Below are 15,703 nucleotides of genomic sequence, written 5' to 3'. Positions count from 1 at the left end.
CCTTTTCTTGCTGCCTTTTTGTTGCTCCGGCGCTTTCTTCTTTTCGGCCATCTCTTCAACAGTGTCTGGTATTCACAAAGACGTGCAAAGGCTCCGGAGGCAACATGAGTGAATTGGATCTCGACAATGTGTCGCTGCCGTCCGAGGAGGTCGAGGACCGCGACGGGTCAGCAGCTCAGCATCGTCGACATATCGCCTTTGGTACATTACGGATTCCAGCCGACGACGAGCTCGTCACAGTCTCCGAAGTGAATGAGGCCATCAGGCAAGCCAACGGTCGCTATCATATTCTCGACCTTCAACACGCCGAACTTGGAGATCACAGAATGCGAAAGGTCCTTGAGCAGCTTCGGATGTTGGGCGGCGCGATCGACGACACCGAGAAGGCAACCCCCGCCAAGTCAGATTCAGCGGACAACCCCACAGCGCAGATCAATTGGTTCCAAATTCTAGCACCTCTGTCACATACTACAAAGGCTCCACTTTGTCTAACATACGGCGGTATACGGAACTTGTCACTCGATGGCAACGCGCTGACCTCAGACTGCTTACCTGCCCTTTCCAACTTTCTGAGCGATAATCTTGTACTTCACAGCCTGAGCTTGAAGGCAAACGCAATCGACGGCAAGGACGGAGCCCTGTCAAGTCTAGCGAGAGCCATCGGACGATCTGCTCTGCGGCGTCTGTACCTGTCCAACAATCTCATGTCGTGGCAGTCTCTGACAGCCTTCTTCGACAGCATTCCCGCCAACGGTACCGCGCTGGAGGAGTTGGAGCTCTCGCATGTGCTCGTCGATGGCGACGATCAGCAGGCATTGTTGGCTGCACAATCCATAGCAGACTTTATAGCTGATCCCCAACGCTGCAGAAGCCTGCTGACGTTGAAACTGAACGGAAATGCCTTTTGCGAACGAGGCGTCTACACTATCAAGAATGCAATCATCGGAGGTGGACGCAGCATCGACGCAGCACGCTTCATCGAGAGGCCGCCACATATTGAAAGCTTACAGAACGATGTATTCTTCCGATCCGTGTCTCACGCGAGGTGGCGGCATTCCAATCGACAGTTAATTGTAGTCGGCCTAAGTGGCACCACGGACCAAGATCGGCGACAAGGGGAAGAAAAGGAGATTGAAAGGATCGAATGCATCAGAAGACGTTATGCTGCCATCCCTTTGGAAGACATTGGAACGATCGTGTCATTCCTCCATCTCAGGGCGCGCGATCGCAGATTACAAGGAAACTCTGCTTCAGATCGCCAAGTACCGTTCGAAGTGGCATGTCACCTGACAACTATCGGCGTCACATTGGACGAATGGTGGAACGACTTGGAGGAGGCTTCGGAGCTTTTTTCGGGTGTCAAATCGACCAGCTCGAACCACTGGCTATCAATCTACCTCGAAAACAACAATCGGCTCGCTCACAGATGCGAACGAGCCGCGTATCAAGTCCTGCGAGCCGCCAGGGTGACAGGTTGTCGGGTGAGACTGCGGACTGGTGAGTCAATCACGAAGGCACCAGAGCAAGACCAGATTTTGGAGGGCTTCCCCAGATTTCTCGATCTACCACCAGAAATCCGCCTTCACATTCTACGCCAGCTCGACGAGGGCAACGAACTCTCTGCAAGTCAGTTTCTCCATGTGGTTCGTTTCGCATGCGACCGCACCACAATCGGCTATGGAACGCAGGGGTATGATTGGTCTCATGCGCTTGAGTCAACAGTCGATACGGCCAGCAAAGGTCCCGAAGAGACGATTGCGACGCTCCCCGTGCAGCAATGGTCGTGGTCTGAATGCTTTGCGCTGCGCGCTACACCCCGAGATTGGTTGGCTGATACGCTGGACGCAGAAGGTCCAGGGTTCAGATATCGCCGAGAGCCAGAAGTTGATGGGCGGACCATGGACCAGAGGGCTTTCCGAATCGCCTTTCTTGAATCGACTTTGACGCACAGAGCCGAGTCGAACTGATCAGCGACAGCTTCCGTCAGCATTATGGCGCCAACCTCCTAGGTAACATTCACACAACCTGTTGGCAATGCGCAGGAGACAGCAACAGTCATCTGAGCAAGTCGAGAGGTGTTGAGATTGACCGCGCGGACAGAAGACATACAGTTGCCAGAGTACCAATGTGTGCAGGTGCAAAGGCAGCACTGTGCAATCACGATGCACGATGGTTGGCATTTTCCTGTGGCAGTCGAGAGTGACAGCTGCAGGCTCGAGGGTGACCGACGGAAATAAGTTTGCTCTCTATAATCACGAATCACGAATCACGAATCACAGAATCACGAATGGCTACACGCTGCTCGTGACTGCATCTTTTCCATCCGTCACACAGCAGCACTCGTGACTCGTGACTGAAAAGCCAAACACACAGCTGTGAGCATCACCGTGCACGAATCACGGATTCTTTCACAACAGGCCAGCCAGCGTATCGAGATTTTGACGCGCTCACCAATCGTGAATGCACGGTGCAGTTTGGTTCAACAGCGCATAACCTCCACGCACAACCCTCGCCCTGTGACGCCTCTGTGCTCTTCTGATGGGTGTTGGACTCGCGTTCACGATCGTGGATCTGTCCTGATTTGCATTTTTCTTCGTGCTCATCCGCCTTCCTCGTACAACTAGTTTGCCATCACACCATCATCACCGCGAAGAGCTGCAAGATACTCCAACATGGCGCTTCCATCCATAGTCTCGGCCGCTCAGTCTCACATCGGCGAAGGTCTTCCCGTGTCGCTCATCACCGCCGCCTCGCAAGCGCATCCGAAACCCATCAACCAGACCTTCACTTACGGTACTGCCGGTCTGCGTACACGAGCCGACATCCTCGACAGCACGTGTTTCCGTGTCGGTCTCATCGGTGCTTTGCGGTCCAAAAAGCTCAAGGGCAAAACCATCGGCCTTATGGTAACCGCCAGCCACAATCCGGAGCAGGACAATGGTGTCAAGATGGTCGACCCGCGCGGTGAGATGCTTGAGGCGACATGGGAGCCGTTCTGCACTCAGATTGCCAACGCCATCACTGACGAAGAGCTCGTCACTTCGCTCGAGAAGCTCGTTGCGCACTTCAAGATTGACCTCGCTGCCCCTGCTTCCGTGATTGTTGGCTACGACACACGCCCATCCTGCAAGCAGCTCGTCCAAGCCATCGTCGATGGTCTCTCGGCTTTCGGCGCGCATACCATCGACGCTGGCCTCAAGACCACTCCGCAGCTGCACTACCTTGTCAAGTGCCTCAACACTCAGGGCACACCCGATTCGTACGGTGAACCGAGCGAACAGGGCTACTACAAGAAACTTGCCGCTGCTTTCCTCAAGCTTGTCCCCGCCAAGTCGGATGTGCCGCCACTCGTCGTTGACTGCGCCAACGGTGTCGGTGCCTACGCGCTCACCAACCTGATCAAGTATCTTCCGGAGGATCGCATCGCCTTCCGTGCGCTCCGTACCAGCACCACTACGCCGGGCGCACTCAACAACGGGTGCGGTGCCGACTATGTCAAGACCAACCAGTGTCTGCCTGTCGGGTTTGAAAAGGAGAACCTGCAGCCTGGCGAACGTCTGTGCTCCTTCGACGGCGACGCGGATCGTATCGTGTATTACTATCTCACGGGTCCTGCCAGCTCCAAGGACTCGTTCCGCTTGCTGGATGGCGACAAGATTGCCTCTCTCGCTGCTGGCTACCTCTCGGAGCTCGTCCAGGCAGCCGGCATCAAGCTCGAGCTCGGCTGTGTCCAGACCGCCTACGCCAACGGAAGCTCGACCAAGTACCTCAAGCAGCGCGTGCCCGTCACTTGCACCCCAACGGGAGTCAAGCATCTCCACCACGCCGCCGAGGCATACGACATTGGCGTCTACTTTGAGGCCAACGGTCACGGAACTGTGCTCTTCTCGCGCTCTGCGCAACGCAAAATTAAAGAAGCCAGTCCGTCCACACCTGCAGCCCAGACCGCGCTCGAGCAGCTGGCCGCCCTGGTCGATCTGATCAACCAGACCGTCGGTGATGCTATTTCAGACATGCTTCTGGTCGAAGTCATCTTGCGAGCGCGTCAATGGGGCCCGGCTGAATGGGATGGGGCGTACGAGGATCTGCCCAACAAGATCCTCAAGGTCAATGTCAAGGATCGCTTCGTGTTCAAAACCGAGGATGCCGAACGCAAGTTGACCAGCCCACCCGGTCTGCAGGGGAGAATTGATGAGCTGGTGGGCAAGTACAAGGATGCCAGGAGCTTCGTTCGCCCGAGTGGTACCGAGGACTGCGTCCGAGTGTATGCCGAGTGTGCTATCGCTAGCGAACTCGCTCCGCTCGCCAATGGTGTCGCCAAGCTTGTTTCGGATTACGCCTCGTTGGGTTGATAGATTCTCGTGACAAGTCATGCTCCAACATTGATGCAACTCCCCCCTCTTGCCTCGTTTTGTCTCTGTCGATGTGTGGTGCGGATGTGCGTGGGTCGCATGAAAGCGGTCGGTGACAGATAATATGGGAGTCACGAGTTGGTCTCGTCACTATTCGAATGTAACACAAGTATATGTAATCCATTTGCCCACCATTTGACACAACAAGTCTTCGTGGCCTAGTTGGTTAGGGCGTAGGTCTCATACCAACGATCCTGTAATGACAGGAATCAACCTACGAGCTGAAAAGTTCTGAAATCCTAAGATCGCGAGTTCGACTCTCGCCGAGGACACCTTTTTGTTGCGCATGTGGCATGTGGAAAGTTATCCTGCCTCATTTTTTGGCCGTACTTTAATGCGAAATGTTCTGAAGAAGCTGCTCGGAAAATTTTCGAGCAAAATGAATTTGGGAATGAAAGCTAGTTAGGGAATGGTGAACGCATGTTCTACGAGATGGCGTCAGTAGCGCTATGGCGTTGCACTCTCATTCACAGCATGTTCTTCGACGGAATGGAAAGGTAGAAGCCGTTCCTGCTACGACGTGGAATCAGAAGCGAGGGTATAGAAGACTGGGCTTTGTACTTGCCATTTGACGCTTTGCATCGACCGCCGAGCAGAGCAAAAGGTTTGTTCGTCGGGTATCGACCATCTACGTTTCTCCTCACACGGAAGTGCAGAAGGCGCCCGTCATCATGCCTTGGCATAAGTGCTCAAACTTCTTCGCACCTTGGGGTTAGTCCGCAATACACCTAACAGTCACGATACGTAGATTTGGAAACAAAAAGAAAAGAAAAAGAGGAAATCACGAATGACTCTGTGACTTGACAGACGCGTCCAGCTGACGTGTGAGTTGACCACAGATGGAATTCGAATGCAAATGCTCAGCGCTGTCGGAAAAGCCGGTCAGAGTACAGGGTGAGTTGGCTTCGTGCGAGTTGCCGGCAAAAAGCACCAAGAACAAACCCGAGCTGCGAGGCGGGGAAGGCGCGCGGGGCGATTCATGTTTGTGATTTTAGTCGCGAGCATTCGTGATTCACAACCCACGACTGACGATTTTCAGCTTTCAGAACCCGGCTCCGGCTGGATTCAGATTCACGATTCTTGAGTCATCGAGCCAACGAATGAGGTTATGCTCATTTCGCAGTCTGTGATTGGGCGCCGACGTTGCTTCTCGACGTTGAACATTGACGATAGACGATTCACAATTGCTTTCGGCGGGTGTTAGCAAGCTCACCAAGAACGCATCCGATTACCGCATTGGCAAGTGTGCTTCACTGTGTCCCGTGTGTACGAACTCAGACACGCGCAAAACCCACCAAGCTGCCTCGCAGCTCTGCAGCTCAACACCGCAAGCAAACGGGTGCTTGCAACCACGTCAGAGCCTCGGGTGGTCTAGAGCAAGATCACGACGCTCTGCACTCTGTGCTTTTATCCGCACAGCGCGGGTCAACTCGAGCGAAAGGCGCAGCAGTGTTTGCACTCAGACCACCTAGGCGGTGTGCTCGGCAGAATCAACATGGCCGCTCCACGTCCGCACCATCCGCCACTGTGCGAGACTGACAACGCAGCCACCGATCCACGCGACTCGATGCATCTCTTACACGCATCGAAGAACGCTTACGACATCAAAGGAAAGGGTAGGGCATACGACAATGTTGAGGATGCATTTTCAATATCGCGCACTTGCAACACCACGTCAGCCACCTCGATGCTTGGCGATACGGCGGACAAGACAAGCTGGAACTACGTGCTTCGCTCCGGGTTTGCAGGCGGAATAGCGGGCTGCGTCGCCAAATCGGCCATCGCACCTCTGGACCGCGTCAAGATCCTCTTCCAAGCACAGAACCCCGAGTTCCAAAAGTACTCGGGCAAGTGGCTGGGCGTGTTCAAAGCTGGACGCGACATCGTGCGATCCGACGGAGCGTCGGCGCTGTTTCAAGGGCATAGCGCAACGCTTATGCGCATCTTTCCGTATGCAGCGATCAAATACATGGCGTACGACAAATTGCACTTCTACCTGATGCCTACCAAGCAGAGCGAGACGTCGGCAAGGCTGTTTCTGGCAGGATCGGCAAGCGGCGTGTTGTCGGTCTTCTTGACCTATCCGCTCGAATTGATCCGTGTCCGATTGGCGTTCGAGACCAAGCGCAAACGACAGAAAGGCGGATTGAGGAGAATCATCGGTATGATCTATCGCGAAGGTGCGACCGAGGCGCCATTTAGCAGCGATGCCAGGAAGAGGGCGGCCAGAATCGCACAGCAGGTCGCACAGCAAGCGAATCTCAGCACATCGGCCACTCATACTGCCATGACTGCGACTGCGACTGCCGCTGCCGCTGCCGGAGCAGGAGCAGGAGCAGGAGCAGCGAATTCAATCGAAAGCGCATTGCGGGCAACCGACCCGAACGTGCCTTCTTCCGCCGTTCCAGCAGGCAACCGGCTGTTAGCCAAGTATCCCATACTCAAATTCTACCGCGGGTTCAGCGTCACCGTGATGGGAATGATCCCATACGCAGGTACGAGCTTCCTCGTGTTTGGACGATGCAAGACTCTGCTTCAGGACGTGTTCCCTCCTTCGGAACCGGCGGTAGGACAACTGGGTAGTAGGAGACAGTGGTACTGGCCCAGCAAAACCGTAGTCGACTTATCGGCGGGCGCACTCGCAGGCGCACTCTCACAAACCGCCGCTTATCCCTTCGAAGTGGTTAGAAGGAGACAGCAGGTAGGAGGCATCATTCGTCCTGGAGCTATGTTGGGTATGTGGGAAACAGCAGCGTGGATCTACAAGACCAGTGGTTGGAGAGGCTTCTATGTCGGGCTGAGCATCGGATTCTTGAAAGTGGTCCCAATGACCAGCATCTCGTTTGCGGTCTGGTTGGGCATGAAGCGGCAGATGGGAATTTAGCGAGATAGCACAAGCCACACAAGAGCATCGCCGCGACGCAGTAGCAACCATACATGAAACTCAGGCTCGATCTCCGTGATAGATATATGCCGATTCGATACTGTGCTAGGCCGCGAGTGTTTTGCGTTGAGCGTGCTCAGCGTTGATGCGAACGTGCAATGGGTTGGACGAGTGCGTGTGAGCATCGTGCACCAAGAACTCAAAGTCCCTTTTCCTTGGGCTCTGGCAGCCATCCACAATCGCGAATTCATCCACAACTCGTGATTCGTGATTCGTGAGTTCGTGATTCAGATTGGCGTTCACGATTCGTGGTTGTTCTGAGGAAATTTCGCACCACGTAAACACGAATGCCAGTTTCAGAGCCAACCAAGCACGCAAGCGCGCAAGCACATGGACCAGCTTGCACGGTGGCTGCTTTCCTCACCTACGCTCTACGCTCTACGATCTTGATCGTCGTCGTCGTCAGCGGCAAATGCTCAGGGTCACAAGCGGAGCCTCGGGTATTCGTGGTGCTAGTTCAATCTTTTATCACGACAAGCTGTCGCTACAAAAGCGTAACGTTCTTGCCACTGCACGTCGTCGCACAGCGGTGCGTAGTCCAACTCGCGTTCACGGTTACGGTTCATCTCGGAAACAATTCTACATGACGACCGACGCGAGAGTCGCAGCGGAACCTGAGGTGCCTGCGCTACTCACGCTGGACGAACTGAAAAGCTTGCAGAGCCAACTCTCGGCGTGTATCCGCGAATGCACAGAGGCGTGGTTGGTGGTGCTGGCATCTGCCGTCGTTTCGTGCAATTCTGGACCGGAATCAATTGTGGACCTATACTCTCTCGCTCTGGTCGAAGCTACGACCAATTTGCAAGTGGGCGACGAGAGCAAGAGTAAATCTCAACGCATTCAGCAAGTCATACAGGAGACACTCGTGAAAGGATCCGTAATCTTCGGTATCCCGCCGGCGCTCGATACGGTGTTTGTGCTTCTGGACCACCTGCGTAATACGTCGCCCTCGCATCTGCTCGATTGCTCCCATTTCGTCCGTCATGCTCGCGTGCAAGACCCAATCGGCTCGCTCACAACTCCTGCAGAGCAAGCGCTACGACGCGTGTACAGACACAATCTCGACCAGATCCTCGATGAAAAAATGAGCCACAACATGCCCGATCTCAAGTTCCTCACGCTCGAAATCAACTATGGCTTCAACCTTGGCGAGCAAAAAGTGCTCGATTGGAGGTGCACCGAGCTGTTGGTCTTAGCAGCCTTGGTTGCGCGCAACTGCAGAGCCGAGGTGCTGTGGCACATGCGTGGAGCGTTGAGAGCCGGTTGGAGCTCTGATGACGTCAACAGCGTTATCAACGTCGCCAAGCGCGTCGCCAGACGCATGGGTTGCAGAACCGAAAAGGTACCAACGCTCCAAGAGGTCAAAGAAGATAGCAATGATTGATCCACGCCGCGTGCAATGCAGCCTGCAACGCCAGAGCTGCTTTCACTCACATAGCACACTCAAACCGAATCAAACCGCAGAGCTCCACCGAACAGACCAACCTTTCCCTTTGTGCTTTCATTGCACCGAACGATGGCTAAAATCATACATCGTACGATGGACGACTGCGTCTTGTCGAGCTGCCAGCATGGTCTTCCTCTGGCTCACGTTTGAAAAAGTCATTTACGCCAGAAGCGACGTTGGTCCACCAAGAGTCTTGCTGATTCGTGCTGAAACCTTCTGCACGATGCTGTTGCGGATGACGTCTTGTCCTGGAGCGAGTATTGTACGCAGCACCTTCCTCCAACCCAGGCGTTGCCGAAGTCCTGAATCGCTCGCCGACACCTTCGAACCAAGCTGTCGGATCTTGTTGAAACCTTCGCAGCTCGTCTTGCACTCTGCCTGCTGCTCTGAGCGCGGACAATGCATCGATGCCCTGCCGTTGCCCCTCTGTGACAATCGTACGAAGAAGTGTGCCAAAGTCGACGCCGCTCGACGAGTCAGTGTTAGAACGCCCAAACATGTCGGCAAACGCACTGTACCCTGCCCCGAGGTCGTCGGCCAGGTGGGCGTTGGGGTCCACCGAGAACGCGCGCTGATTGGCTCGTGCTCGTGCTCGTGCTCGACGTCGTGTCTGCGGCGAAGTGTGTGGACGTCGGCGTTTGTTTCGAGCAGAGGCAGAGGAGTCACCGGACGCGACGAGGTCTGGGAGTTGCGTGTAAAGCGTATTCATCAGTGGACCGAGCGCGTTGACTGGTATTGGAGTTCGCAAGAGAACAGAGAAGGAGCTCAGTCAGCCTCTGAATACTGTGGGTGATCCAGTGGAGAATAGAGAAAAGACAGTTTGAGTATGGGGGGTTCGACAAACGTCGCAGTGTCGGACGCAGTCTACTTACGTTGGCCAAAGAAGCCTTCTCTACCAGGCACTGTGCCCGTGCTATTGATCGCATCGGTGTTGTCGGTCCACCACGCCCACACTGCAATGAGCGCGCCGATGATGGCGCCCCATTTGATACCGAACCACGCTAGCGAAAGCATCGAGCGCACCGTCCTGTACGCCGTCAAGAGCGCAAAGTAGGCGACGAAAAAGGTGATCAGCGGCGGAAGCAAGGTTGATGTCCATGATGCAGGGTTGTTGGCAGTTCCAAGAAGATGATAGATGAGATTGGAGAAGCCAGCGAGGATGCGAAAGATGGGGTAGGGGATGATCTCTGAGAGGAGGTCGTGGACCAGACCACCCGTTTCCTGGGCAGCGCCTGCCATGGTCGTACGAGAAGAATTGCTGTTAGGAGCGATGCTGGTCGGGAGTGGAGTCAGGCTTTTGCAGGACCCGCTTGAGGTTTGGCTTTTGTATACGGGAGGAGAGCATAAAGATTTGTGCTGACAAGGCTGATAGAGGGCCACAGAGGAAGCGTCGGTGAACGGAGGACAAGGTGATGAGGTGGACGACGCGAGCAAAGACGTGGAAGCCAGCGAGCGTGACAGCCAATCCTTGACATTCAGTCACGAGTCGTGAGTGATGATGGTCCCTGCATCGCGTGTCACATTTTTCATTTCGTGATTTTGGTGTAAATTTACGTGGAGGTGCACACAAACTATTTCTGAGCCTTTTCGCCTCGTCAACCTAACAGCAAATGAAAAAGAAAAAACTTGTGTCTGTCTCGCCTCTGATTCTTTCGTGATTTGATGCGGTCCGAGATGGATAAGCGAGTCGAAACTCACGACTGTCACAGTTGTAAGTCACGGAGTGTGACTCGTGACTGGTCAAGACCCTCTCGTGCCTTTATTCGTGATTAACAACTGATCGGAAGTTCCAAGATCGTGATCTATCCGACAACGATAAGTGTCTGCTGCGCTCTTTTGACGCGATTGTAGAAACTCACACCGTCACTGGCCTCCACGACCTCCTTGACCGCTTGTAACTCCAAGCAGTCTTGTACACAATGTCGCGCTTCCTTGGGCGGCTCTCTCGCACGCCTTCGGTCCACTCGATCAGCAGCCAGGCGTCGGCTGCTGAGCCTCTTCCTCCGAAGACGTCCGACATTCTCATCAAACCTGCACCAGGATGCACCCCCAAACCCACCGAGCCTTTGTCTGCGGAGCAGCAACGCAAGCTGGCGGATCTCGAAAAGTACGTTCGTCAAATTGCAAAGGAACAGCCGCCTAAAGATGACTACAAAACGTGGGAGGACAAGTGGTTGAACGAACCCAACCTCTACCAACGCTACCTTCGTGCTGCCAAGGGAGATCTCGACAATGCCAAAAAGAGGATCAAATCGACGCTCGATTGGAGGAGGGATTTCCGTCCAGAGATTATCGCACCTGGCAGCGTGGCCAAGGAAGCAGAGACGGGCAAGCAGATCGTGTCCGGCTTTGACAACGATGGCAGACCGCTCATCTACCTCAGGCCGGCGAGGGAGAACACGACACCTAGCGATGCTCAAGTGCGCTACCTCGTATGGACGTTGGAGCGCGCCATCGATCTGATGCCACCAGGTGTCGAGAACTATGCCATCATTATCGACTACCACAAAGCTACGACCCAGTCCAACCCTTCCCTCTCCACCGCTAGAGCCGTCGCAAACATCCTCCAGAACCACTACGTAGAACGACTGGGACGTGCCTTTATTGTCAATGTGCCCTGGTTCATCAACGCCTTCTTCAGTGCCATCGTCCCTTTCCTGGATCCTGTTACCAAAGACAAGATCCGTTTCAACGCCAATCTGGTAGACTTTGTGCCTGCAGACCAGCTCGATGCCGAGTTCACGGGAGGTAGATACAACTACGAGTGGGACTTTGAGAAGTACTGGAACACCTTGATCAAGGTCGGCGACATCGCAGAGGATGGCACTCGCAAGACCAACAGTGCTGCCGATGCGCAATCAGCGCAGCAACCAAAGCCGGACGAGACGGAGGCTGACGCTGTACAGAAGCACGCTGATGCTATTGCAGCCTCGCAGCTCACGGAGCAAGGCAGCGCGATCGGACTCGGTGCGGCTGCTGGAGCAACTACTGCACTCGCCGTTGTCGCGGGCGGCGCTGCTGCTGCTGCTACGGACGCCTACGCCTCGGATACGAAGACCTCTTCTTCGGCATACAAGTACCTGCAAAGCACGTCGGACTACGAGGAGCTGCTCTCCAAGTACGACACGTTCCTCTTCGATTGCGACGGCGTGCTCTGGTCGGGCGATGAGACCATTCCGCACGTGGTCTCGGTGCTGCAAAAGCTGCGTCAACGTGGAAAGTCGGTCATCTTTGTGACCAACAACGCGTCAAAATCGCGCCAGACGTACCTCAAGAAGTTTGCTAGTATGAACATCCAAGCGTCTCTGGACGAGGTGTTCTCATCTTCGTACGCTTCTGCTGTGTACCTGAAGAAGGTGCTCAACTTTCCTGCGGACCGCAAGGTGTACGTGATCGGTATGCACGGGATCGAAGAGGAGCTTGACGCTGAGAACATTCTACACTGTGGAGGCACGGATGCGCAAGATAACAAGTTCCTACCAGCTCTCGACTTTGGCTCGTTGCAAACCGATGAAGCGATTGATCCCAAGGTGGGTGCCGTAGTTTGTGGCTTCGACATGCACATGTCGTATCTCAAGCTTGCCAAGGCTTTCAAGCATCTCACACGACCTGGCTTTGACGGGCCGGTGGAAGCCGAGGGTATGGGAGGCGGATGCCATTTCATTTTGACCAACGACGATTCGACGTTCCCTGCTAAAGGTGGACCTTGGCCTGGAGCAGGAAGTCTTTCGGCTCCGTTGATCTTCTCGACCAAGCGCACGCCTACGATTGTGGGCAAACCACACAAGCCCATGCTCGACTGCATCATTGCCACAAAACAATTTGATCCCAAGCGCGCCATCATGGTGGGTGACCGACTCAACACGGATATCGAATTTGCGAAAGCCGGGGGGATCGCAAGCATGTTGGTGTTGACTGGAATCAGTAAGAGGGACGAGATTGAGGGCCCGCATGCCAAGACGATACCGGACTACTTGATTGATAGTTTGGGTGATTTGGATGCTGTACCGTAGAGGGAGCGAGCAGGTGGAGCAATCGATTACAAGTATCATCGCGTGGCTGCAAGCGTGCTTGAGTCGGTATGCTTACGCAAGCTTGTTGCACACAGAGTTGCGTTGCTTGTTACCGGCGTTGCAACGAATGCGGCTTCAGCGAGGCTTTTCGTCGGTCACGGTGTGGCATCGCATGCATGTCACCACTCGAGTCACCGAAGCGGCACGGTTTTGCGCTGGCGCGTGGCGATCAAAGGTGCGGGAGCAGAGCGGAAACTGCAAAGGGACATGTGCGCATTGATGTTACCAGATAGAAGCAAACCGAGAGCACAAGAAAGCAACAGCACTTGCTTGCTTGGTCTCATGTACCAGCTAGACGATGTCAGAACACTTTCAAAGGTCGCATGGGTGTGTGTAGCTTAGCTGTGGGATCGAATTCAATCGAGTATCGCACCATGGCGCACCCGATGCGGTGCGTTGAACAAAACTCACGCAAGCATCGTACATGTCACACCAAGGATTCATTTGATCCTGTGAACGAAGGGGTGAAACATGTGCGGGGTGAAAAAGGACTCAACGACTCACACTGCAAGCGACCGCCTTTGGCATTTGCTTGTCTCAAGATCGGTTCTGTCTGTCGTCCGCTCTCCGTTTGCCTCTGACACCGTGGTGCATTCGAGTACAGAGGATCGGCTTGCTCGAAGAAATCTTTCCGTCAGAGAAAGAGAGAGAAAGAGTGAGAGAGGGCAAGCTGATGGCGAATCCAATCGGGAGATCAAGGTCGAATTCAATCGGGTGATCCGATATTGAAACTGACGCGGCTGCGTCTGGATTGGGAAAAGAAAGACAGGGAGCAAATCACGAATCGTGCAGCGGTGAGGCTCCGGATTCGGCGCAAGACTCCTGATGGGCGATACGATTTGAAACTGCAACAGCGCCACTCAACCTTTGTCCTGTGACGTCGAGGACAAAGGAGACCGACAGCAATCCTCATACTCGATTCGACTCATCCAAAACACGACACGAGCACACAAATCTCACACACTTGGTTGGACCCTTGAAAGATTAGAAAAAGCAGGCTTTGCTTCTATGACGGCTGTACACCATCCTGTCTAGGTGACAAGAATGCGGGGGTGACGACGCGGGTTTGAGGCCAGGAACGCGAAACATGCGAGAGAGTGTGGGTGCAGCAGCGACATAGACCTATGTTACGCTTGATCTAGATCGCAAAACCTGAAAACGTGTTGTCGCTGTTGCGAAGCCGAATCCAATGAAACGGATGGAAAGCGCAGCGAGGCAGCAGCAAAGCGTGGACCGATGCGTGTCTCAAGCAGGGGCAACATCTCTGACCACTTTGGCTACTCTGCCTTGTCCTAGCTGTAAGCTCGACGGCAGCCATTCGCGCTCCCACTCTGTGACTGACTGAGACGATTCCAAACTCCGCTCGAAATTGAGGCGTAAAGCTGCAGGACAAGGGCGAAACACATGCAGAACAGGAGTACACTCGCATGACGATGGGAAAATCAACACGCACACCGAAAAACGGGAATTTGTACGAGAGTGTGAGTTGCAGTACGTTCGTTGTAGCAATCACGAATCGGGAATTATTACCGCCGCGCATCGCTCTGCGGTTACTGGTCAATTGGGGCTCCGAGCAAACAGACTCCTAGCTACAGAGCCCTTTCACGCCGCAGCCAGTTTGAGCACCACAATTGACAATGTACCCTACGCAAGCAGGTCATACGTTTGGCAAAGACTTTATCGTGTGATGAGATGGTGGGATCGCAGAAGCAGTTCGGTCCTCGTGTTGTAAAGACCCTTCCTTCGGTTTAGCCTAGTTTGTTAGCAGGCGCTAGTGGACCAAACAAGAGGCTCGACCCATCACCCGTCAACGGCGAAACAGAAAACTTCTCTTGCAGCCTCAGCTGCATTCAAAGTCAGAGCCGCGCCATCCTAACATTAGTTAGTTTGTGTAGGCTGAGTCGCAAGTTGCACACCTGTCGATTTATGCGAGCCGCTCCCTGTCGCCCTGTCGCCCTGTCGCCCTGTCGCCCTTCTCATGTGTTTTTCGATTTGCTCTCCACGCTCTGTTTTCGAGTTGAGTGACGTTCTTTTTTCTTAGAAGTGACAGTAGTTTGAAATTATTCAGTTCTGGTTTGGTCAGTACGGGTGTTTTGCCCGCGCGCTCGCCTGGCTGAGCACAAGTTTGAAGTGACGCAAAATAGAAACCTCGCTTAGCCATCGCAGGCAACGAAAACGGAAGTTACGCGAGCGAGAGGCGATTGAATTTCTTGTCATTTCGCTTTGACTTGCCAGCTGCCTGTGCCTACTTGCCAAGCCCCTCTTTGTGGTTGGTTGCTCTGTTCAAGCTGATCAACTTGGAATAGGTTCAGCAGACACTCTTGACTCGCACTCACAGAGTCACGGTGGTGACTCAAGGAAACCGAGAAGCGGGCCTAGTAAAAATTCCCCGCTCGTCGATCCCCCTCGAAGGGCGCGTTTTTTCAGTTTCCGCCGTTTGCACTTAGTTGCTGCAATCATCCGCCCTTTGCATTCGACGTCTCAAACTCTTCCAACTAACTGAATGGGGTACGGGCCTTCTCTCTCCTCGTTCTCCATTGAGTGGATCGATGAACGAGCCCCGTCTGGCCATAGTGAGACAAGTGCAAAGAGAAAGACAAAGAGAGGGAGAGACAGATACAGAAAGGCGAGGCGCTGAACCAAACTGCAGCTTTGGTCTCGCCTAATCCACCCTCTGACTGTTCATGGCGACGATTCATCGATACCCCGCTCTCTCTCACACTTTGTTTTTAGTGCCGTCCTCTTTCGAATCCAGCTCGAGCCTGCAGATGGTTTGTCAAGGGCTAGACGAATGGATGAGATGATGTACGCCCCGCTTCCAGTCAAT

General features: G+C 54.1%; 6 protein-coding genes and 1 non-coding gene across 7 annotated transcripts; 6 read left to right on the top strand and 1 right to left on the bottom strand.

Annotated features, from left to right (window-relative positions):
- Window positions 1–104: 104 nt before the first annotated feature.
- UMAG_04984 (uncharacterized protein) lies at window positions 105–1,967 on the top strand (the record flags this gene model as incomplete). Its single annotated transcript, XM_011392986.1, has 1 exon — window positions 105–1,967. One exon carries the CDS (start codon window positions 105–107, stop codon window positions 1,965–1,967), a length of 1,863 nt encoding a protein of 620 aa, XP_011391288.1.
- A 705-nt stretch (window positions 1,968–2,672) lies between these two features.
- Window positions 2,673–4,352, top strand: UMAG_04983 (putative phosphoacetylglucosamine mutase; the record flags this gene model as incomplete). The annotated part of the gene is made up of 1 exon (XM_011392985.1): window positions 2,673–4,352. The coding sequence occupies one exon, from the start codon at window positions 2,673–2,675 to the stop codon at window positions 4,350–4,352; it is 1,680 nt and encodes a 559-aa protein (XP_011391287.1).
- Window positions 4,353–4,559: 207 nt separating this feature from the next.
- Window positions 4,560–4,684, top strand: UMAG_16084. Its single transcript has 2 exons — window positions 4,560–4,597; window positions 4,649–4,684. It is a non-coding gene; the product is annotated as a tRNA-Met (tRNA).
- Window positions 4,685–5,907: 1,223 nt separating this feature from the next.
- On the top strand, window positions 5,908–7,296 carry UMAG_04982 (putative coenzyme A transmembrane transporter; the record flags this gene model as incomplete). The annotated part of the gene is made up of 1 exon (XM_011392984.1): window positions 5,908–7,296. The coding sequence occupies one exon, from the start codon at window positions 5,908–5,910 to the stop codon at window positions 7,294–7,296; it is 1,389 nt and encodes a 462-aa protein (XP_011391286.1).
- Window positions 7,297–7,939: 643 nt separating this feature from the next.
- Window positions 7,940–8,740, top strand: UMAG_12012 (uncharacterized protein; the record flags this gene model as incomplete). The annotated part of the gene is made up of 1 exon (XM_011393087.1): window positions 7,940–8,740. The coding sequence occupies one exon, from the start codon at window positions 7,940–7,942 to the stop codon at window positions 8,738–8,740; it is 801 nt and encodes a 266-aa protein (XP_011391389.1).
- Window positions 8,741–8,882: 142 nt separating this feature from the next.
- On the bottom strand, window positions 8,883–10,042 carry UMAG_04980 (uncharacterized protein; the record flags this gene model as incomplete). Its single annotated transcript, XM_011392983.1, has 2 exons — window positions 8,883–9,532; window positions 9,676–10,042. 2 exons carry the CDS (start codon window positions 10,040–10,042, stop codon window positions 8,883–8,885), a joined length of 1,017 nt encoding a protein of 338 aa, XP_011391285.1.
- A 680-nt stretch (window positions 10,043–10,722) lies between these two features.
- UMAG_04979 (uncharacterized protein) lies at window positions 10,723–12,816 on the top strand (the record flags this gene model as incomplete). The annotated part of the gene is made up of 1 exon (XM_011392982.1): window positions 10,723–12,816. The coding sequence occupies one exon, from the start codon at window positions 10,723–10,725 to the stop codon at window positions 12,814–12,816; it is 2,094 nt and encodes a 697-aa protein (XP_011391284.1).
- Between the last annotated feature and the right edge of the window lie 2,887 nt (window positions 12,817–15,703).

Source organism: Mycosarcoma maydis, chromosome 15 (genome assembly GCF_000328475.2).
Source record: "Mycosarcoma maydis chromosome 15, whole genome shotgun sequence".
In the NCBI taxonomy this organism is placed as follows: Eukaryota; Fungi; Basidiomycota; class Ustilaginomycetes; order Ustilaginales; genus Mycosarcoma; species Mycosarcoma maydis.
This window is presented reverse-complemented; position numbering and strand designations above follow the sequence as displayed.